The following is a 22,796-nucleotide window of genomic DNA, read 5'->3' on the forward strand; positions in this document are numbered from 1 at the left end:
CAATATGTTTATGCAAATGTTCTCAGAAGGTTCTTTATCAAACAAATGACTTTATTAAAGAATATTTAGCATACTTAAGGCTGTCCTCATGAACAGTTCATATTACTACTACTATTTTCTACATAAAATTCTGTTATGGGTCAAAATAATTGTAAAATGTTGCCTGTTGGGCATGGAGAAGGTGTTTGTGTGCTGTTTTTGGAAGTTAGGCCAAGAAGTAGAGGTTTTTTAAGACTTACCCTGTTGTTTTTTTACCTAACCTAAGCCAATTGATTTTGGTGTCTAACCTTAAGGAAGTGGGTTTGATGCTTAAATCTAAAAGTTTAACAGCATTAATAACTTGTTTCAAACCGCAACAGTTTTCAGCCTCTCAAATATAGATATTTCCTGCTTGTTTCTGATTGTCTTTGGGTTTTTGACTGACTTTTTTGACTGGATTTTTGAGAATTATACTGTTTTTAGAGCGGAAAATGATGGTGTTTTAGCTGAAAATAGATATTTGCTATTTGAATCCGTGCACAGATTTTTTACCAATATGATAATGCAAAGGTACTCAGAATGTTTCTATTTCAAACAATAACTCTATTAAATAATATTTAAAATTATAATACATATGAGACTATCCTCCTGAACAGATTGGATGATTTCCTACAAAAAGTAGGACTTGAATTTCATAGGTTTTCCCTGACAAAGCAAAATAATGTCGCCTGTTGGGCAGTTTGGAGGGGTGGAGGTTGGATCAAAACTTTTCAAAAGTATTTCCTTCCTTACCTTGGTGTCTTAACTTAAGGAAGTGGTTTTGGTGCTAAAGCCTTGTGAAGCACCAAACAACTTAAACCACTTGTTGATAATATTAAACTGAATTCTTGGGGGTTTCGGATTGACTGGAACAAGCTCCCAGAAAAGTGCAGGATAAAGTTCACTGCTTACCAATATGGCAGCCAATATAGCTATTTACTTTTTAAGATGAAAATAGACCTTTTCTATGTGGATTGTGCACAAATTTTGCACCTCTGTGACTGCAAACATATTCAGAATGCCGCTTTGTAGATTATACATATTATACATTATTATATATTTGTATGATTTCCTACAAAAAGTGATGCACTGGAATTTGTAGGCTTTGTAGGCGCTGTTGGGTGGGTAGGAGGGGTGGAGGATGGATCAAATCCCTGTTCTGTCAATCAGGAGATGAGTTTGTGTCCCGTTGTTGGAATTTTAGTACAAAAGTTGTATTTCTTAAGCCAAATTATGTTCTTTTTTCCAACCTTAGCCAAGAAGTTTTGGTTTGTAACCTTAAGGGATGGGATTTGGTACATTATCCTTACAGTTTAACAGCATTTATAACGTGGTGAAAACAGTGATAGTGACGTAGGGTACAGCGGTGCTTGTCATGCCACATTTTATAGGATATCGTGCTGCAAAAGTTTTCATATGAAATCATACGAACTCTCTCATGACAATACGATCTTTTTATTACACTATCAACCACATCACTGTCTTTGAACAACACCAGCCATCTTTAGGTGACCAAACACTTCTTATTAGTTGAGCGCTTTGGAGGACCAGACTACCTGATGATGAAATCATTTTTAAATCACACAAAACATAATTCCCTGCATAATATGTTTTGTGAAAAACTTTTCATATCAATGTCTGTTGCACAGCTAATACACTGATAGCTGTAGATACCGATACGTCTACGCTAGGTGAACAGGCTGATTTATTTATCATCCTCTAGACTTTTTGTTAATTTCTTACACTGCTCTGTAACTTTTATTATTCTATTTAATTTTATTTTGAAACCTTTATTATTATTATTTTATTTATATATTATACCTTTCTTCTGTCTTGGCTCCTTATTTGCTGTTTAATTGTATTTAATTGTTCTTTAAATTTCTATTTAAAGCACTTGTCTTGCTGCTCAAACATTCTATACATATAAAACCACGTAGCTTTGGCAAAACGACACTTGGGGACCTTGGAGAAGCTGGGATGGATATTTTTCACTATTTTTGATACTTCATGGACCAAACAATTAATTGAGAGAATAATCACCAATTAATATGTTGTGAAAAACATTAGTTGGAGCTCCAGACTGAACTGGAGTGACCTTTGAGCTCACACTGAAAGAAACAATTATTTTATTTTCAGTGAGTTTCTTGATTAATCAGTTAATTGTTTTTTGGTCAATTGTCCACAAAGCATAAAAAGCAAAAATACATTATTTGTGGGAAAAAATGCTAAATTAGACAAATTTATGTCTTTTAATTGCTTGCTCTGTCCAACCGGCCGTCTGAAACTGAAAGACATCCTGTTTACAACACAGAAAGGCAGGAAATCCTCACATTTGAGAAGCTGAAACTGGAGAATGTTTGACATTTTTTGCTTCATAAAGTTGTCAAAATAGTTCCTGATGAATCTTCTAGGAGGTCGACTAATCTCTCAGCAGACTGGTCACCTCACACCGATCACAGCCAGACAGATGTACAGGATGACCTCAAGAAAATGTACAGAATGTGTTCTGGCTCAGGCCGACTCCGACTGTTTGTGATAGTCGGTTTAATAGCTGGCAGTTGAGAGCAAACACGTCTTATTTTCAGTAATCCTGCTCTGATTGTGTTCAGAGTCTGAGTGCATGCCTCTGAGATTATTCCAGTTAAACACAGACTGGGTGAGGCTGTTTAATGCTGCGTTTGTTGATGAAGAATTCACATTCAGCCACTACTGCTTGTGTTGTGTTTGACTAAATGTGGTGAACGGTGGATTTATCAGACTTTATTGTGAGAAAACCAAAACATATAGAAGTTTAATCTACAAGAATGTCCACAGTGAAATATTGTGATGTTGTTGTTGTTGTTTTACTTTATTTTATACCGTTTATATGTATGCATTGGATATGAATTACTATTTGTTGTTTTTGCACATTTGTGTCACAGCCCAGCTTCACCTACTCACCTACTTCTTAAGGAGCTACTTTTTTCCTCTATTAGTGAATGGCACAAATGTGGTGGTCAAGGTTCAAAATTAACATTAATCAACAAACAGACCTGAATCCAAATTACAGTAGCACAGTTGACATGACTGAGGACTGGGGCGGGAGGTTTTAGATCATGATATTGGGCTCAGTAGTTGATCAGTGTCTCCCATCATTGATGGGTCGTGGCATTTATTCAACCCTGTATCATAGTTAGAGCTAAAGCCATTGGTGGATTTATCAATTAGGGAAGTCAGAAAAAAAAGAATCATCTTCAGGTTATTTTCTTCGTAATTCGACTAATTCTTTGATCTATAAAATTTCTTTGAAGTGATGTCTCCGTATGACTTCTATTGTCCTGAAACTTGAACATTTTCAGTTTACTATCACATCGTAATAAAGAAAACCAGCAAATGCTGACATTTGAGAAGCTCAAACAGTGACTTTTTATATTTTTGCTTCATATTTGACTTGAACTATTAATTGATTATCAAAAAAGTACTGTTTTGATAATCAATTAGTCATTTTTCAAGCATAAATGTCAAATATTACCAAGAACCAGTTTACCAACGCAGTTTGCATGTTCTCCCCGTGTCAGTGTGGGTTCTCTCCAGGTACTCCAGCTTCCTCCCACAGTCCAAAAACATGCACTTAGGTTTAATTGGTGACTCTAAATTGCCCATAGGAGTGAATGAGAGTGTGATTGTCTGTCTCTGTGATAGTCTGGAGACCTGTCCAGGGTGAACCCGCCTCTCGCCCAATGACAGCTGGGATCAGCTCCAGCCCCCAGCGACCCAACTGCAGATAAGCGGTTAAGGATACTGAATGAATGAATGAAAGAGACTGCAAACAATTGGAAAATGTCACCTTGGGTTTTTACGAAATCATGATTGGCATTTTTTAATTTTTTTATTAAATGATTGTTGTTGGTTGCAGAATGACCATCTGAAGCCTAGTCTCCCTCCACACTAGATACACATGAGGAGAACTGAAACTCAAAGTTATTTGAGGTATCAGTTGTTCCTCAGACTGCCATCTGCTTTCAGTTTCTTTTTGTACCCAGATCTAGAAAAGAAATGGCTATTGATTTTTATGTGATGCATGACTGCTCGTATCACTTTAAGGGTGCTGGTACTCTTTAAATGATACCAAGCCTTGCTGTAGAAATCAAGTCAGCAAGAATCTTTATATAATTCATAACCCATTTAATTTATATTAAGGCATAAATGAAGCCTTACTTAAAGCTTCATTTCAGTTCTTTAGAACCTTTGGGTGAAGTTATAGAGACAATGTCCATTTTTTATACCATCCATAGCACACACACACACACACACAGAAGATGACTCAGTGTGGATGAAATGTGGAACAGACAAGAAACCATTTTTCAATGGGATCATGCAAGTTGGGCCAGGCTGGAAAAGTCTACTCTTCCTTTCTTCTGGCGCCCTGTTCAGACCACACCACACATTTTGACCTCAGCTTCACACCTGTAAAGTTTCCTGACTGTATCTTCTATGGTTTGAAGCATTTCAGTGACAAAATCTGTCCACAGTCAGAAATATAAACACCTGGAAAAGCACTCAGAGTTCCTGCTACCCTGGGTGTCTCCAGGACTAAAGTCTGCTATGATGGAGCGCGCACACACACACACACACACACACACACACACACAGACTCACAATGTGAAAACTATCTGACCCACACGCTGTCATGGCTGGTGAACATGCTCTCATGTAACCCCAGTTTAATATCACACCATTTCCTCCTTTTTAGTAGTTTTCAGACTGAAAATTGACCACACTGTCCTGCTGTTTATGATTCATCAGCTTGTTCCAGCTCGTCATCATTGAGGCTTTATGATGTTTACACTCAGTGCGAACATTAAACTGTGTTTTTTTCACAGTTTAGACACATGCTTAACATATTTGGTATCATTGGAAACTTTTGTGATGTCCAGTTCAGTTCACTGTTTGGCTGCACAGCATCCGTTTCTCAAACCTCCTGCAGGTCAGCGAGGTTTCAGAGGTCGAAGCCACCAGCAACTGTTATTGAATGTGACAAAACAATCCAAACAGCCAGCTCAAACACTTTTTTTTTAACTTCTCACTGTAACAATAACCAGTTGCACTTTATTTTCACATTTTGCTCCCGCTTAATAAAACACAGAATCACACTGAGAACAGGACAGACGGATGAAGCAAAGTTAATACATAAAGTTGTACGTCCCTGTTAATAAGTTGCACCAGTTCTTTGTAAATTTAAACTTAATCTGGTGATCACGGAGCTTAAGCTTTAAGAAGTGGAGATATACACCGAACTAAATTCAAATTGGGCTGTGCCACACAAACTTTAAACTCTAAACCAGATGAGAGATTAGTTGTTACAACAAATTTACTGCCACTAGCTACAGATAAAGCTGTTGCATATACAGATAACATACAACTTATATGTGACCAGTTTAGAGTAAAATAAGTCATATGGAATATGATGTGACACTATCAAAAATGCTGTTTAACAATGAAATGAAACCTGGAAAGATTTTAACTTACATTTCTCAACAGGAGTGATGGAAGAAGTATTAAGAAGGGAATAAGTAAATTACATTAAACACAAGGGAGAGAAAAACCTTCTTTCTTCATATTTACAATTTAAATTCATTATCATATGAAATAACATTGACTTTATTTAGTTGTTGCTAAATATTTGTAGATGTTGTTTATGTAACTGAACCAACGGACAGAACTACTCTACTATGTAACCTGTTTCCTCTAAAAAGTAAAAGAGGTCATACAGAATACAATCTGACCTGAAAAAAAAAACCTATTTAAAGGGACAGTTCACCACAAAATCAAAAACACAGATATTTTCTCATACCTGTAGGGCTACTTATCAGTATGAAATGTGGTTTTGATTATGGGGGGAACTTTCCCTTTAATAGTGATGCAAACTATAAAGATTTTAGATCAAATTTCATCATAAACCTCAATTTACCAAAAATTATAGCAATAACATTTTACTAATTGACTTGAAGATTAATTCTAAACTGTTTGAAAACAACTTCCTCTTAAACACACACACACACACACACACACACACACACGCTTCCTGTGAATATATCAATAAAACAAACTACATTTAGTCAGCTTTGGCAGCTAATAGAAAAATTGTTTGGCTCCCTAAAAGCCTGTAATTTTGGAAAGTTGTAACAAGGGGTTGTGATTCTATGTTGACTTTCTGTTATTATTTGATTGCTCTCAATAGAGCAGAGCTGCAGATATTTTCTAGCAACTGATTCACCCATTTATAAAGTCTTTACGAGCCAAGACCTTTATGACCCTGATGAATTAATAAAAGATATCAGCTCTTAAATTAAATTCTTACCTTTAGTTGTACCAAATATTAAAATGAACAAATGCAATGAAGAAAACAATGGTGGTCTAATGATTTTTTCCATGACTGTATGTCACTGAGGATCAGCAAATGATCAGATTCTGTTTTATTTACTTTTTATTCAACATTACAATCTTTCTGGACTTGGTTTTATGTTTTGATGGTGCAGACTGATTTAGTGAATCAATCGCAGTTAATCAGAACTTTACACAAATTTTGTGGCTTTCTGGTGCAAACAGTCTCATAGCTTACATCATGACTGAGGTGAGCGGGAATCTGACCTCAGATCAGGAAGCTGCCGTGTGTCGTCACAGTGAGGGGCGGGACGAGTCCGACTGGTTCCAGGGTTTGCAGAGGCCCCTGGGACCGTCAGTCACAGGGCGGAGGTTCACACTGAGCTAATGATTATCTCATTCCAGAACCCTCTCTGTCTCACTATCAGTATTTCCTGCCTCTCACACAAACATGCAGATGTGTTGCAGTAGAGTAATGGGGCGTAGCAGCAGAAGTGGTGCACACATGCAGGAATATAGCTCAAAGATTCTTCACCAGCTCTTCAATCTCATCCATCTAGTTCCCTGTCGCCTCGTTTGTTTCCTTGTCCGGTCCCTTCCTCCTTCCTGCCCTCTCGTATTCAGGACATTTCTAACTGTGTAACTGTATTATCTCCATTTAGCTTCATCGTCCTCTGAGGGCTGTAATATCTATGTCTCTGGCTCCAAAAGACCCTGGAGCCTCTACACACACACACACACACACACACACACACACACGAACAATGGAAAGGTGGAGTCTGCCTTTGTGTTCTTTGTCACATTCGCCTTCAGCGAGCCCTTTGCTGTATGTCATGAGTCTGTAGATATAAGCCACTAGGGACAGAAAGGACAAATGTTACCTGTCTGACAGGTTTGCGTGTGTGTGTGTGTGTGTGTGTGTATTTTGAAGGCATGGACGTGTGTAAAGAAAATGAGGCAGGAATGTTGAAAGGAGAGTTTGCTTTTATTCTCTACTACACAAGAGTTAGTCTTACTGTGAGAGAGAAATTGAAAGAAGGAAGGATACTCTGGGTGTGTGTGTGTGTGTCTGTGTGTGTCTGTGTGTGGTTATTCATATACTTCCACTTTTCATTTGTGTCAGATCCACAGCCTGATGAAATGTGATTTGAGCTTTCAATCAACAAAGTTTGGAGCAGCTCTTTTAATAATTTCAAATGGCAGAAACTCAGTTCTTCCAGCTCCACAAATGTGAATATTTCCGGGTGTTCTTCCTCGTGTGTGTAATGGGTAACTTAAACTCTTTGGGTTTTGGACTCGGTCGGACAAAACAAGACTCTTTACGTCATCACCTTTGGCTTTGGGAACTTAAAAATAACAGTAAATTGCATCTGTGAATTCAAAAATGGTATTTTCAGTGATATGATGCATTAAAGGAAAAGCTCGGATTTTTTAAAAGTTGGATTGTTTGAGGAACTTATCCATAATAAGTGTATTACCTAAAGTAGATGACAGTATGACAGGCCGCAAAGTCAGAAAAAGCAGGCAGGAGTACTGACACAGAAGCTTATGTTTTGCCGTGAACAGCAAAACACATTTTAGACACCTAATAAAATCAATATCAGTTTAAGTGTACGCTATATGTAGAATATTTCCACTGCTTTACCTTGATATGAGAAGGCCCAGTTTCAGGTTACGCAGGGGGATATTTGAAGGTATTCAATTCAAAGCCACCAGACTCCACTCACAGAAACAGTAATTTTACCTCACAGAACACGGTTATTATTGTGAACAACCAGAGTGTTTGGCTATACAATACTTGTTTTTCCATGTTATTGTGTGACTTTGGTGTGTCAGAGGATTAGTTTGGATTCACCAGAGTCACAATAATGCAAACAACTAACAGACTGAGGCAGCAGTAGACCAGCAACTTCCACAAGGTAAAATTACTGTTTTTGTCAATGGAGTCTGGTGGCTTTAACCCTCCTGTTATGTTCGTTTCTCAGGAACAGCAATAATATTTGTGGGTCAATTTGTCTTAGGGCATGTTTAATTATCCAAAAGTGTCAGAAACAAAAAAAATAAATAAACATTGTCTATATTTCATTAATAACCCCATTACTAACCATTCCAATCAATATTTAGTGCAATAGTGTTCTTTACCTCTCACAGATCAGGTTCAATGAGGATAATTGTCTCATTTTTTTTTTTAATAAATGCATGTTAAAACATTGTTATGTGCATTGAAAATACATACATATAAAAACATGACATTGTTTTGTTTTTTTTAAATGTTAAATTTAAAAAAATATATTTTTTTAAACTTTGAAAGGGTCAATTTGACCAGCAACATAACAGGGGGTTAAGGAGAGCATATCTTCTGTTCCTCAGTCAAAAAACCCCAAAAGTTTTATCCCCACAAAATAATAAAAGCAAACAAATACTTTAACTAGACAATACTTGGCAATTTTTTAAAAGAAAAAGACTTTAGTGACTATTTAAACCAGTTTCATATTAATTTTCTGAAAGTTGTCTAAACAATAAATCTAAAGCACTTCAGGTCTAGTTTGAAGTTTCACTGACATTAACAGAAACTTGTTGTGTTCCTCTGCTGCTCTGTTCGGCCTGCAGCCAGCTTCACTTCTTGTTTCGGGGGCTTTTATGCTTTCAGTCTGGTCTTCAGTCGATGAAACACAGGATGACTTAAACTAAGGTCATGTGACCGCCTCATGCAGTACACCACTTTTCACTGTTTGACCTTTAAAGAAAACATTGGTTGCATTGTGTGAGTGTTAAGGGTCAATTCCCTTTTGCATTGTCTTAAATTTGGACCGTGCAGACAAATGGCTGCCAGTCGTACACTGATGCAACTTCATTTCACATCCAAAGTGCTGAAGCCAAAACAATAAGAAAATGTGGCGCTATTTAAAAACTTCTAGACTGTGAGCTGTGTGTCAAAGCTTGAGGTGTTTTTCAGCAGCGTTTGTGTGCACATAAATGTATGAAAACATGTGTTTCTCTGTTCCGTTTCTCCCTCAGGACCAGTATGATCACATTGACAAGCATACGCAGTGCGGCCTCGACCTGGTGGAGCGTTACATAAAGTTTGTGAAGGAACGGACGGAGATAGAGCAGAGCTACGCCAAACAGCTCAGGTTTGCCTTTTTGGTTTTTAAAAGCTGTTTATTTATACGTACATAAATGGGATTTTTAAAAATGTATTTATGCATTTATTTATGTGTGTATAATGGAGTCATACTGCTTCTTTTTGTTTATCAGGAGTCTTTCAAAGAAATATGCAAAACGAGGGAGCAAAGAGGAGCAAGACTGCAAGTGAGTGACAAATAAAATGTCCAGTTTCCTTATTATTCCTTATTATGCAAATATAATGGTTGCTGTTGCTGTAAGCAGGGTCAAGCTTTCCATTTCTGCAACACTTGCGCAGTAGGAATGATAACGACGTTATTTCTCAGGACGTGCAGTGAATTTTGAAACTTTGAAACTAGATCTTTGATTTCACACAAAAGTAAACCAAAAGCATGCTTCTCATTTCTCGTTGAAAACAATGGATTTTGGCAGCTGGAGTGCGGCTCTCAGCCCACCCTCTTTCTATGCACATTTTAAAGATTTGCATGAGAAAAACTTGAAGGGAACAGCAAAAATTTGATAAAACTTTCAAAAATTCGTATAATAGCTTTTACGCTCACTTAAGCCTTAAGGCTGGTTTTTGTGTTTTTCAAAAAATAGTTAATGACGATTATTTCGGAATGAGTTCTGACGTAGCGAACAATTAACTCACATGACTGATCAGCTGTTTTCACTCTGACATGAAAGAACAATTATAAGTTGCCCAGCTGAATCCAATTCCTGAAGACTTCTCTCCATTTTCTCTTGTGGGTGGCTTGTGGGTTGTTTTTCTCTCTTGCTCACTTTCTTCTTCTACTGTTCACTGACAGATTAGCCTACTGCAAGACATTACACTGCCATCTTCTGACCAAAGTACGTTTATACAGCTTTGTTTATTCACTCGAAACCAGTTGATGGAAACCTCCCTAATTCACATTTTCTTTAATGCAACAAACAAAAGTTCACCTTAAAATTCAGCTACAGAGTTTAAACTATTTTCTTTTTTTATTAAGAGCAGGACAGAGCTCAACTAAACTATGAAATAATATCCCACAGTTTGGATGCTCCATTCTTGAAAAGACATGAGTAATCTTGAAAATAATTTGTGAGATTATTATGTTTGCAATCAATGCACATAAAAGAATGTCTAATTTGTTTTAGAGCTAAACATGATGTTGCTGCTTAGTGTTGCTTCCCATTTTGCCCAGTGGCCACTTGCCGTATTGCAGCAAAAAAAAAAAGCCTCATACAGCCTAAAAAGCATTGTTCAGAATCAGAATCAGAAAGCCTTTATTGTCATTGCACAGGGTAGTAAAAGGAAAATTTGCCATTAACTCATCCAAAACGTATAAAAAACACACAAAACAATATGACAGAGGTGAACAGGACAGGAAGACAGGGATGAAGAGAAAGAAATGGAGCACAATGTGAGGAGAGGAAAGGAGGAAAAAGAAAAGAAAAAAACGTCAGCAACATAAGCATAATACACTTCATAACATTATAAAAGAGATGTCTGTAAAACTGTGGACAGGACACTCTGAACTGCAAACAAGGTCAATTATGACTTATTCTATTTGAAATGTTTGATCCATCAAGGTTTTTATACTCATAGAACCTTCCTTGAGCTGAGAAAAGCGGTTTAGAAATCTGTAATGTCTAATGTCTAAAAACTGAATTAGTGCTATTCTGTTGCTGTGCCATTTATGTTATACCCTTGTTTTGTTTGTCTCATGTCAAAAACTCTGTCAAAAAAACAAAACATGTATTGTTCTGTGTAGCTCCACCAATTATATCTCATTTGTATATATAATTTGTATATATTTTTCTGTTATGAAAACAATAAAAATAAATACACAAAAAAAGAAATCTGTAATGTCATCATAATGTAAAGTCTATGGGTTCACATGGATAAACACAGTTTACAGTTTAATCCATTCCTTAAACGTTTACTCATGTCTTATATAGACGTATTAAAGCCTCGTGCACATCTCTTCTCATTGCTTTATGTGGAAAAATCCAAAGCTTTGCTGTGATTTGACCGTTTCTGTTTAGGGGGGAGGGGCTTAGAGAGCAGTCCGCTAACTGTTGCTCTCTCCAGCTGTGGTGATTCTCCTAAATCGTCTCTCCCTCCTGCTGCAGATTCAGCAATCACGCATCATTCCAGGAGATCCTGAACGAGCTGAACGACTACGCCGGCCAACGGGAGCTCATCGCCGAAAACATGATCACCGGCATCTGCGTGGAGCTCACCAAGTACCTCCAGGATCTCAAACATGAGCGCAAAACGGTGAGAGAGGGAGGAGGATCACACACTGGTGTTCTCTCTGTGTCTCATCATCTCAAACTGCAGCAAATTAACTGAAACCTCTTTCTCCTGCAGCACCTGTCTGATGCCAAGAAGGCCCAGCAGAATTTAGAGGGCAGCTTTAAACAACTAGAAAGTGTGAGTCACACGTTGTTACTTACAGAGGGATTGCATGATTGTGATATAAAGGACTTGTTCGCCTAAATTTGGAAAAAATAATTTTACTTTCCTCTTGTGGTTTCTTGTCCTGTAGGTAGTTTTTATGGCTTTATTTCACAGCTCTGTCTTTTCCTGTCATTTTTCAACAATGTCTAGAAAGTTTCCTGGAAAGAACAATTTAATTAGTATTAATTATTTTAGCTGAAATACAACCAACCCTCTTAGGTATTTATTTTATTTAAATTAGGAGTTAAGTTACAACATTCGTTAAAAGTGAGAATCGTTGTGGAAGCCTTTTAGTTTTAGTCTGTGCATATGAATAGCTTTTGCCCATTAAGTTGGATTTTTTTTTTTTTTTTTTTTACCATAAAATGATTGTGACAAAGTGATTTATTATTAACAGATAAACTGTATATCTTCTCAAAACGTCATTCTTTATTAATCAATGTCTTCCAAACATTTCACAATGAAAATGAAACCACAATTAACAGAAGATTGTGTGTGAAAACAAAATTATTCCAACTTAATGGGCTGGTGTTATTCAGAGTAACAGTGAAAGCTTGCAGGAAAGGGAAAGGAGGAAGGAAAAAAAGGGAATTTCCTTTTCATTTAAGTCCACATGTTCATAAGTAGAAAATAGTTTTGTTGACGTCAAAATCAGTTTTGACTGAGAAAACTTCCTTGAAAGGAAACCCAAGTATAGTAAAAATGTATACATCTATTGTTGGTAACATTTATTCCTCATGTATGTTGTTTTCCTGCAACAGAATTCACATTTTTGCAAGTTCTTGATTGGAACCGATTCCCTGCACTTTTGTTTTTTTTGTTTTGTTTTGTTATTACTTTATTGCAGTTTATGAAATTACAAATATTAGCAGCTATTTCACATATTCAATTCATCCTGCCACATTTATGCATTTTTTACAAGAGGCAGTGCCAAAAGAATAAATAAATAAGTAATTAATATTCATGTTTAATTGTTTGCTTATTCAATTAATTATTTAATTGAGGAAAAGAAAGAGAAGAAAATAAAAAAGCAGCTAATAACATAAGATAAGATAGAACTTTATAATCCTGAAGGAAATTCTATTTCCAGATTTCTCCAAAGTTACAAAACAATTACAAAAACAATCACAATATAGGATAATATATAAGGAAACAATGAACAAAATATCTAACAATAACTATAAATAATATAAATATGAATATAACAATATAATAATACACATACAACTAAATAAGATATAAATAATATAGTAATAATAATGTAGTAAATATAAAGATTGATTCGTTTCAAGTGAATTAAGTGCGTGTGCGTGTGTCTGCCTACAGACTAAAAAGCGATTCGCTAAGGAGTGGGGAGAGGCTGAAAAAGCCACACAACAAGCAGAGAAAACGGAGAACGACCTCAATGCCACCAGGCTCGACGTCGAGAAGGTAAAAACAGACACAACTGAGCACTGTTTTATTTTTTTTTAGTCAAAAAAATCCCTAAACTTCCCTGCCTGTCTCCCTCTGTGTCCTTGTGTCTCCTCCCTCCACATCCTCCCCGCATCTGCTCCTGCATTGCTCCCACTTTGCATTTTGTTTTGCATCGTGTCTCCCTCTTCCTGCTTCCTTTCATGTTCCCCTCCTCCTTCATCTTCCGTGGTTCCACCTTCCTCTCGCTCTGAAGGCCAAGCAACATGCCCATGCCCGCACACACACGGCGGAGGAGTGCAGGAACGACTACGCAGCACAGCTCCAGAAATACAACAAGGAACAAAACTTCTTCTACTATACAGAGATACCGCAGATCTTCAATGTGAGGCAAACACACGTAAACACACACTCACAGTGAAGAATAACTGGGCAGAGCTCACTTTCATGCTTAAAGCTGGGGCAGGAAGGGTTTCTTTTGGTTTCTTTTTGCAAAAAAATCATAAACCTTTATTGTATTGCAATACAAGTGGTCTGAGAGAGTCCTGCACCTCCTCCTGGCTCTGTTATCAAGCTTTAGAAAATCTCAAGCACATGACAGGAAATCTTGGCCAATTACAGGTTGGAGAGAGGGTGTTCTTATTGGTTGTTGGAAGAAAAAGTTTATTTCATCACCGGTAACTTCTGCCAACAAGGCAAAGCAACCCAAATTAGGAACTTATCAAAAAGAGAAGCTAAAAGAGAGTCTGACAATAAATACAATATGTCAAAATCAGGAAAGTGTTTCAGAGATGGAGAGAAATTATTTCTCACCTATTATTTCTCGCCTAATTTAAGTTTATGTAGGGAGATTCATCATATATCATGATATTAAAGAGCTTTACAGGCAACAAGTTTGCAAAGAAAACGGGAAGATAATTCTTGCAGAATCGCTGCTTTATAACAGCATCAGGATCACAGACACTATCAGGATAGTAATAATAATACATTTTATATGTACAGCGCCTTGAAGGGCACTTAAAGACACTTTACATGATAAAATGCAATAGCAGGAAATGGTATAAACAGTGTCAGTAAAAAAACAACAACACCTATTAAGAATAGTTAAAGCAATATCAGTAAACAGAAACAACAACGGAGAGGAGAGCTGCAGGAGGAGGACTGTATTTCAGATTCTGAGGGGTTTATGTTTTTGCCTTTTCCAGAGTACATGCCGACCCAAACCTTAATGCGATAGTTAGGATTATTTGCAGTGAGGATGTATGAGGTACAGTACTGTGCGAAAGTCTTCAAAAAATGTCTAGATTAAAATGTCTTTAGATTTTTCTTCTGTTCACTCACTTTGTATTTTGAATATTGATTAAGAAAAACCTATTAACATTTAAAAAAATGTAAAAGCATTCTTATTTTACAGCATTTTTCACACATGCCTAAAACATTTCACACTACTGTACTTACCCACAGTTGATGTATTACCTGCAGTAGATGATGGTCTGTGCTTTCCCAGTTTGGAGAATCAGAAACATATTCCAGACAGGACACAAACTAATGTATTGCTGCAGATGGGGACTTTAACAAATCATATTTTAACCACCTAAACAAAGGCCCACCCTAAACAGTCTATGGGCCCACCCTAAATTGTTAGACCCCTTCAAGGGTATGCTATATTTAGAATATGTCCACCGATTTTTGTTGCTATCCACAGCCATCCAAAGCATATAAGTAAGTAAAGTAAGTAAAGTTTATTTATAGAGCACTTTCACAGATAAAATCACAAAGTGCTTTACAGAAAAAAAAGGGAACACAAGACAATTAGAACACAATTAAAACACAATAAAACACAAAATTATAAAATAGTATGTACAATGCAAGCTGGTCATCCAAATACCTGTCTAAAAAGATAGGTCTTAAGGTGATTTTTCATAGAGTCCACAGAAATAGCAGACCGTAGGGGTAGAGGCAGATAATTCCAAAGTTTGGGTGCCACATATTCAAATGATCGATGTCATGTGTTTGACCTAAGAGACCGAGCTGACAGATATGGGTGAAGTAGTTGAACAATAAATAAAAATTGTGCTTATGCATAGCAACATGGAAGTGAACTTAAAATTGGACATATTGTAAATGTAGCATGCACATAAATGGTTATAACATCCCCGTCTGCAGCAATACATTCATTTGTTTCCTGCCTGGAGCGTGTGTCTGCTTCTCAACGTGCAGAGCATCATCTACTGCAGGTAATACATCGACTGTGGGTAAGTATGTCAGACAACCCCACTGCAAAAAATCCAAACTATCTCTTTAATAGGCGTTATAGCAACCAAACACACACTTTCCAAATGTAACCCTCAGTGTTTTCATGTGAATTTGAATGCATAAAACTTTATAAACAACATCTGTGTTTGTGTGTGGAACAGAAAATGCAGGACATGGACGAGCGGAGGATTCGGCGGCTGGCGGAGGGCTACTGCCAGTTTTCAGACATCGAGAAGAAAGTGCTGCCCATCATCACCAAGTGTTTAGAGGGAATTTCTACAGCGGGGGTGAAAATTGATGAGAAACAGGTAAATGTTCCAAGTCTGCTGGACTGTTCATGTAGCGCCATAACTCTGGAACAGAAGGCGAGATTGTGACCATATTTCACATTTGGTCGGAAACTGAATCACCAAGATGAGTGTGAAGCAGCCAGTTTTTGGATTTTGTAATTTCTTTGCAGCAACATCCATGCTTGAAGTATTCACTACTGTCATGGCTGCATATGAGACTGGACAGACATTATTTTTACACTTTGAAAGCTAGTAAACAAGGATGTTAACAATCCACAAGTCAGTCTTTTTCTCCCCTGTCTTTTCTGGCACCTTACTGCATTTCTTGGCATGTTCAAACTCCACAGGGAACCTTAAAGGTCAAATCTTCTGAGTCATGCCGCAAAACCTGTAAACTTCTCATTTGATTGGTATTGAACTTTTTTTTTAGCATTATGTTTTGATTTTTTTTTTGCATGTTTTTCTTGTAACAAGAATGTTGCCTTATAAATTCTTGAATAGAGGCACTAAAATTTATTTTTCTATGTACACAAATTTACTAAAGCAATCTAATGCACCACTGTATTAAAAACTATGTTTGTCAAAACCTATTTCTGACTGAAAGGTGTTGATTGATCTCTACTGTAGCATTTAAGGCAGGGCATTTCCTAACATTTTCTTGTTTTTCTAATCTATTTATGCAATTTAGATTTGTTTCTAGCTGTAAAATATCCTCCTGTTAAATTTTTATGTGTGACCAATCTCTTAAATCCAGTATTCTGAGTATGTGTTTGTCTCTGCAGGACTCGATACTGTTCATCGAGCAGCACAAATCTGGTTTTGAGCGGCCTGCAGATGTGGAGTTTGAAGACTACACCCAAGGAATTAAACCAGCGACCTCTGACTCGAGCCTCAACCCTCCTAAAGTGCGCGCCAAGCTCTGGCCTTTCAGCAAGAAGCACAAGGTGAATTTGCACTCTCGTCACATCTTTCTCTCTGAGTTTGCATAAATCGTGCAATGTCTCAGGGACAAAATATTTGCTGCCTCTCCCTCCTCTGCTTCGCCTGCTTCTGCTCTGACAACCTGAAAATCCTCCCTGTCCTGTTCTTCAAACGTGGCTCATCTAATCCGAGCTAACAAGTTGTTATCGGGCTAAAATGATCTTGCCGTGTCTAATCCATATAACTCGGTTCTTTTAAACCCAGTTAAAAGGGATGAGTGTTCATCTTTGTTGAAAAACTGCATGCTCTCATGTCTAGAAACAGTAATGAGCACCGATATCATCGACTTCTGATCAGAGAGAGTGCTTCACAGTTTTAATTTGAAGCCTTTGAACATCTTCTAATTATGAAATCAATCCCTAGAAAAAGAAAGCAAATTGACTTCACTTTAAAACCAGCGACCATACTGTATGATGTGAGTTCAGTAATTAATCTGATTTAGATCATTTATATAAAACTTATGAAGCACTCCAATTAAAAACTGAGTGCATAATGAAAGTGGGTTTAATCCCTTTAAGTGTTTAAATTAGCACACCTAATAGATGCTCTCAAAAGAACTGTTTATTTTAGACAGAACTGCAGCGTTTTGACATTATGGCTTCAGCTGTATTTGATTGCATCCTGTTGATTTCTTCATAATGTTATATAATGTTTAAACATGCTTTTAAGTTTTCATCATATTGCTATAATTATATGCCATATTTTCTATTTTTATTGGTCTGACAACAGTTAAAAATGCGTCAAATGTGCGTAATTTTGCTTTATTATGCAAACCGAGAGCTGTGACAGTAGGGATTTTTATTTTATTTTATTATATTTAGAGCAAATAAATTAGCATTAAAACCAGAGATCATACTGTATGTAGTTAAGTCACCAATCTGATTTGGATCATTTAACCCATTGAAGCCTGGAAAGCATATACGTCGTTTTTTAGTATTTGTATATGCTCTCAAATACTTTTTGAATTTAATTTCTATCTGCTACAGAGGCTGAAAAATCGATTATTTAGTAGAAGCGTTCACACTTCTGTTAAATTTCCAGAAAAACTTCAGGTTTTAGGGGCTTATTTTAAAATCGCCCAGAGGTTTTACAGGCGTTTCAGGCGTCAATGGGTTAAACAAAACTTATGAAGCCACTCCAATAAAAAACTTGAGTGCTTGATATATTTTATTGATTAAATTAGCACACCTAATAGAACATATAACTTTGTACAGAACAGCAGTGCTTAAGTTTTACATTCCTAGTTGTATAATTGCACCCTTTTGATATCTTAAAAGTGTTATGTAATATTGGAACACCACCACCAAGGTGCCTTTTAAGTTTTAATCAAAATGCTATAATTACATGCCATGTTTTCTATTTTTATGTCGGATAAAAGTTAAAAATTTAAGACATCCAATATGTAGAGGGAACTTTTTAAAAACAGGTCATTTATACAAACTCCTCATAAAAACTCTGGAAACATTATTTCGGTCAATTATTTCTCCCCTTTAATAATACTAATTGGTGTTGTATTTTATATCATTGGACATCTTGATTACCAGTGGTGGAAAGTAACTAAGTACATTTACTCAAGTACTGTACTTCAGTACAATTTTGAGGTACTTATACTTTACTTGAGTATTTCCATTTTATGTATCTTTATACTTCTACTTCACGACACGTTGAGGCAAATATTGTACTTTTTACTCCACTACATTTAGCTGACAGCTTTAGTTACTTTTCAGGTCGAGATTTATCATAAAAACATGATCCATTTAAAGTGATTGGACTTTTCTTTAAATTAAATGTTATAACAGTATATTAAGTAGTTAAATTAGCTCTTTCTTTACAAAATGAAAACACTGCTTACATAAAAGCACTTGTAGAGGAGTAATTGGTACTTTTACTCAAGTAGGGGATCTGAATACTTTTTCCTCCACTGCTGATTAGTTAACTTTACAAAGAGATACAACTCGTAAGGATCTTGTATTAGTAGAATGAGCAACACAGCTAAACATGTGGGGAGTTTCCAAAAATAAATGTGCCAAAACCCCCTGCGGTATTCTCCTGTTGGTGTTCACTCTTGTTTTGAGCTTCAAGTGCTGCAGATGTGAGACCTGATTGGCACCTAAAAATGTGGCCAGGTTGGTGACCAGCATGAGGAGAAGGTGCGAAGCTGTTGTGGCTGTGTATGGAGTGTAAAAATGCTCAATATGTGTTGTTTATTCCTTATTGCTGTGGGAAAGTTCAATCATCCAATCCAGCAAGCAAGTCAAATCAAGAGTGAACACCAACAGGAGAATACTACAGGGGGTTTTGGCACATTTGTTCTGGGCACTACCTCAGCTGTGTTGCTAATACACGATCCTTACAAGTTGTACGTCTTTGTAAAGGTGACTAATCAGGCTATCCAACGATATATAATACAACACCAATTAGTATTATTAAAGGGGAGAAATAATTGACCGAAATAACCTTTCCAAACTTTTTTAAGATTAGGATTAAGATTTCCTTTATTATTCCCACAACAGGGAAATTTCAAGAATTAGAGCAGCAAAGTGGATAGCAAAAACAAAGAGTAAACGGCAGTATAACCTAGAAATATAAGAGGTATTAGCAAATAAATAAGTTTAAATGCAATACAATAGTAAACAAGTGGAAATATAAAAAGTATTAATAATTCTTGAGGAGTTTAGTTTATATATTATTATTATATATATTTTCCAAAATAGTTTTTTTAAGCAAACATTACTCAGCAGGAATAAATAGTGCATCTGTTGGGGACTACTTTCAGCGGCGGATTAATACACATTTGGGCAAGCAAGTGTGTAAGTGTATGTGGGATTAATTACAAAATAAACTCAAGTAATGACCTTCATTACAAAAAAGAAATGTGTCACCCGGTGCATCAGTGTGGCTCACTTTTAATAGTTTTTGCACAATAATGAAGCTCTACAGCACAGAGGAATAAGTTATATAAGACTTTGAAATTAATTCATTGTCAGTTTGTTGACATAGTCAAAACAAAGCCTTGTCACTTAATAACCGACTTGTTTTCATTTGAAATCATAATTAGATCGTCGTGTCTCAACAGGCGTCATGTTACAGCTCACTGTGGTCAAACCTGTACTCCTTCAGGTTAGACGACTTGTTGCAGATACATTTTAAAACTAAAGCTCTGAAGAGCTTAAAAATCATTAGTCAAAGAGTCAAAGGGCCCGGCTTTCTTCTAACCCTCCTCCCGATGAACATCGTAGAAGTGCAAAGTGACGCTGAAAAGGTCTCGTAACAATGCGTTGAAACAAACACACACACACATGAAACTCAGCACACATTCCTCTCATGTCTTGCTCCGCCACCCTGTTGCCCTCAGGGGCCAATTCTAATTCCAGTCTGCTGCACAGACTTGCCCCTAAAAAACACCCCTCGCCGATCTCTCTTTAACTTTTCTGTCCAGTTTATTACAAACTTATCTGCAACTGTTTGACTCCTGTTTCTTCTTCTCTTCTTTTCCTCTCTTTACCAGTGTCATTTTCTCCCTCCTTTGCTCCTCTTCCTCTTCTGCTCCCTTGTCTTCTTCCTCCCTCTCTCAGTTTACCCCTCCGTCTTTCTCTCCTCCGTCTCCTTTCCCCCCGGGCAGCCACCCCCTCTCCCTCCCCCTCTCCAAGCTGCAGCACTCCCCCCTCTCTCTCTGCCTGAGAGAGTTTAACCGCTCTATCAAACCCAGGATTTCCACCTTAAAGATATTGCACAAACAGCACTTGGTGAGTGACGACACCTGCCCAGGTCCTCGTCCCCTCATCTCTCCTCCTCATGTATTCGTCTCATTTTCACCATGCATCTAAAGAAGCTGTTACACGTGGACATCTGTGCAGTTACCATGCTTGTTGATGTAAAAAGTTTCCCATGTGGTGTGTTTGTTGCACACTTTTCTCATGCTGAGTGTCTGTTTCTTTCTGTCTAGATATCGCATGCTGAAAAGCAGATGGTAACACTTACTAACCATACATAGAGGGTACACTTAAAGGCACAGTTCACCCCCAAATCACACATTATTTCTCTTACCTGTAGTGCTATTTTATCAGTCAAAGTTGTTCTGGTGTGAGTTACAGATTGTTGGAGATACCAGCCGAAGAGATTTCTGCCTTCGCTTGAATATAATGTGACAAAAAAAAAAATGTGACGTCAGTGTCTGTTTCCAGAATCATGACCCAGTTACTAAAGATAATCCACAGACCTTGTTCATGCAGGTTCATGTCGGAACTGTACTAGAAAGAAAAAAGTTCCTATTATAAGTGACATATACAGTCATGGAAAAAATTATTCGACCATGTTTCCTTCAATTTCTTGTTCATTTTAATGCCTGGTACAACTAAAGGTACATTTGTTTGGACAAATATAATGATAACAAAAAAAATAGTTCATAAGAGTTTAATTTAAGAGATGATATCTAGGCATTTTCCATGTTTTTCTTGATAATAACCAAAATCATTGTTAAGAAAACCATGGAAAATGTCTAGATATCAGCTCTTAAATTACCTTTAGTTGAACCAGGCATTAAAATGAACAGGAAACTGAAGAAAACAAGGGTGGTCTAATGTTTTTTTCTCTGACTGTAGTTATGTTATATGTGAGAGAAAGCAGACATCTTTACGGCTGAAATCTCCAACACTCGTAAACTCTAAATTTATTTAGATTTTGAGGTGAACTGTCCCTTTAATAGGTGCTTAAATAACATAATCTGGTGCTGGAATCTTTTCAAGGTGTAATACTGTTTTAAGGATAACTACACACTGGATCATGCTGCTCTGAACTCTGTGGGTAAAAAAGTATAAAGACCTGGTCACACCACAAAGTGCTGCACTGAAATTAAAACATGCATCTATGAGATACTGCTTGAGGCTCCTCACATCGCAGGGCTAGTTGGTCAACTAGTGCGTAACATGTTAGTGAGCCAGGAACAGGCGAGAGCTAGGTGGTCTTTCTATTTTCTCTGCACTGGGGCGTTTTGTTCTCAGGACTGTATGTTGGTGTAATAAGGAGCTATTAAAGAGGAAATAGATGACAAGCCAGCTAGTTAGATGTATTAATGTTACATTTCAATCAAAACTCTAAGCATCCAATTTTCCCAAAAACAATCACACCAAACTTTATTTTAACTTAACTTTATTTTATTTTTTTAAATCAAATAAACTCTATTTTTATAGCACTTTCACACAACACAAATGATCCAAAGTGCTTTTCAGCACACAGAGGAAACAAACACAGTAGAAGAGAAAAATTATAGCAATTATAATAATGGTACTAGTAATAGTAATTATTATAATAGTGGAGGCACAGGTCACACAGAAATAATCACCCAGCAATCTTAAAAAAAACAAAAAAAACAAATCAAAATTATTTTTTCTCCCTGTTTCTCAGGATGAAGTCATGTCATTATTTACATCCTGCCAATATTACAAATCTCAAATTTTCCTTGAGGAGCTTTAAAATCTGTACATACAGCATATGAAACCATCTGTCTCCCCCAAAGAAACCCCTTTAACAGGGAAAGTTCTGACTCTATTTTCTAATCCAGGTAACCAGAAACACCTCTATGTCTCTGATCATTTTGTTATACACAACCACATTTTTAAACACATTATTGTGTCTGAAAATATAAAATAGTCTCTACAAACATCTATGTACAAATGTGATCACTGATAATACTATTTCACTAAAAGCTTAAAACTTTCTGTAAATACTGTGAGAGAAGCAGTAAGTTCTGTTTAAAGTCAGACAGATGGCTGTTGGTCAAATGCAGATTTACTTTGCCACAGTGAGCACTGATTCCATTGAAATTAAAATGCGGGTGTGTCTGGGTTTTTATTAGAGCTCACCTGTAATCAGAGCTGGGTGTGGTCAGGTGTTTAAATCTG

General features: G+C 36.8%; 1 protein-coding gene across 1 annotated transcript in view; it reads left to right on the forward strand.

Moving 5' to 3' along the window:
• The window catches only part of LOC131972075 (cdc42-interacting protein 4 homolog), a 34,323-nt gene that overhangs the window by 1,209 nt on the left and 10,318 nt on the right, over positions 1 to 22,796 (forward strand). The window contains exons 2-9 of the mRNA XM_059333830.1: positions 9,400 to 9,515; positions 9,640 to 9,693; positions 11,626 to 11,773; positions 11,867 to 11,929; positions 13,283 to 13,387; positions 13,626 to 13,754; positions 15,787 to 15,933; positions 16,698 to 16,859. Of these exons, the coding sequence (XP_059189813.1) occupies positions 9,400 to 9,515; positions 9,640 to 9,693; positions 11,626 to 11,773; positions 11,867 to 11,929; positions 13,283 to 13,387; positions 13,626 to 13,754; positions 15,787 to 15,933; positions 16,698 to 16,859 (924 nt within the window). The remainder of the gene's footprint in view (positions 1 to 9,399; positions 9,516 to 9,639; positions 9,694 to 11,625; positions 11,774 to 11,866; positions 11,930 to 13,282; positions 13,388 to 13,625; positions 13,755 to 15,786; positions 15,934 to 16,697; positions 16,860 to 22,796) is intronic.

This window comes from Centropristis striata, chromosome 1 (genome assembly GCF_030273125.1).
Source record: "Centropristis striata isolate RG_2023a ecotype Rhode Island chromosome 1, C.striata_1.0, whole genome shotgun sequence".
Lineage (NCBI taxonomy): Eukaryota > Metazoa > Chordata > Actinopteri > Perciformes > Serranidae > Centropristis > Centropristis striata.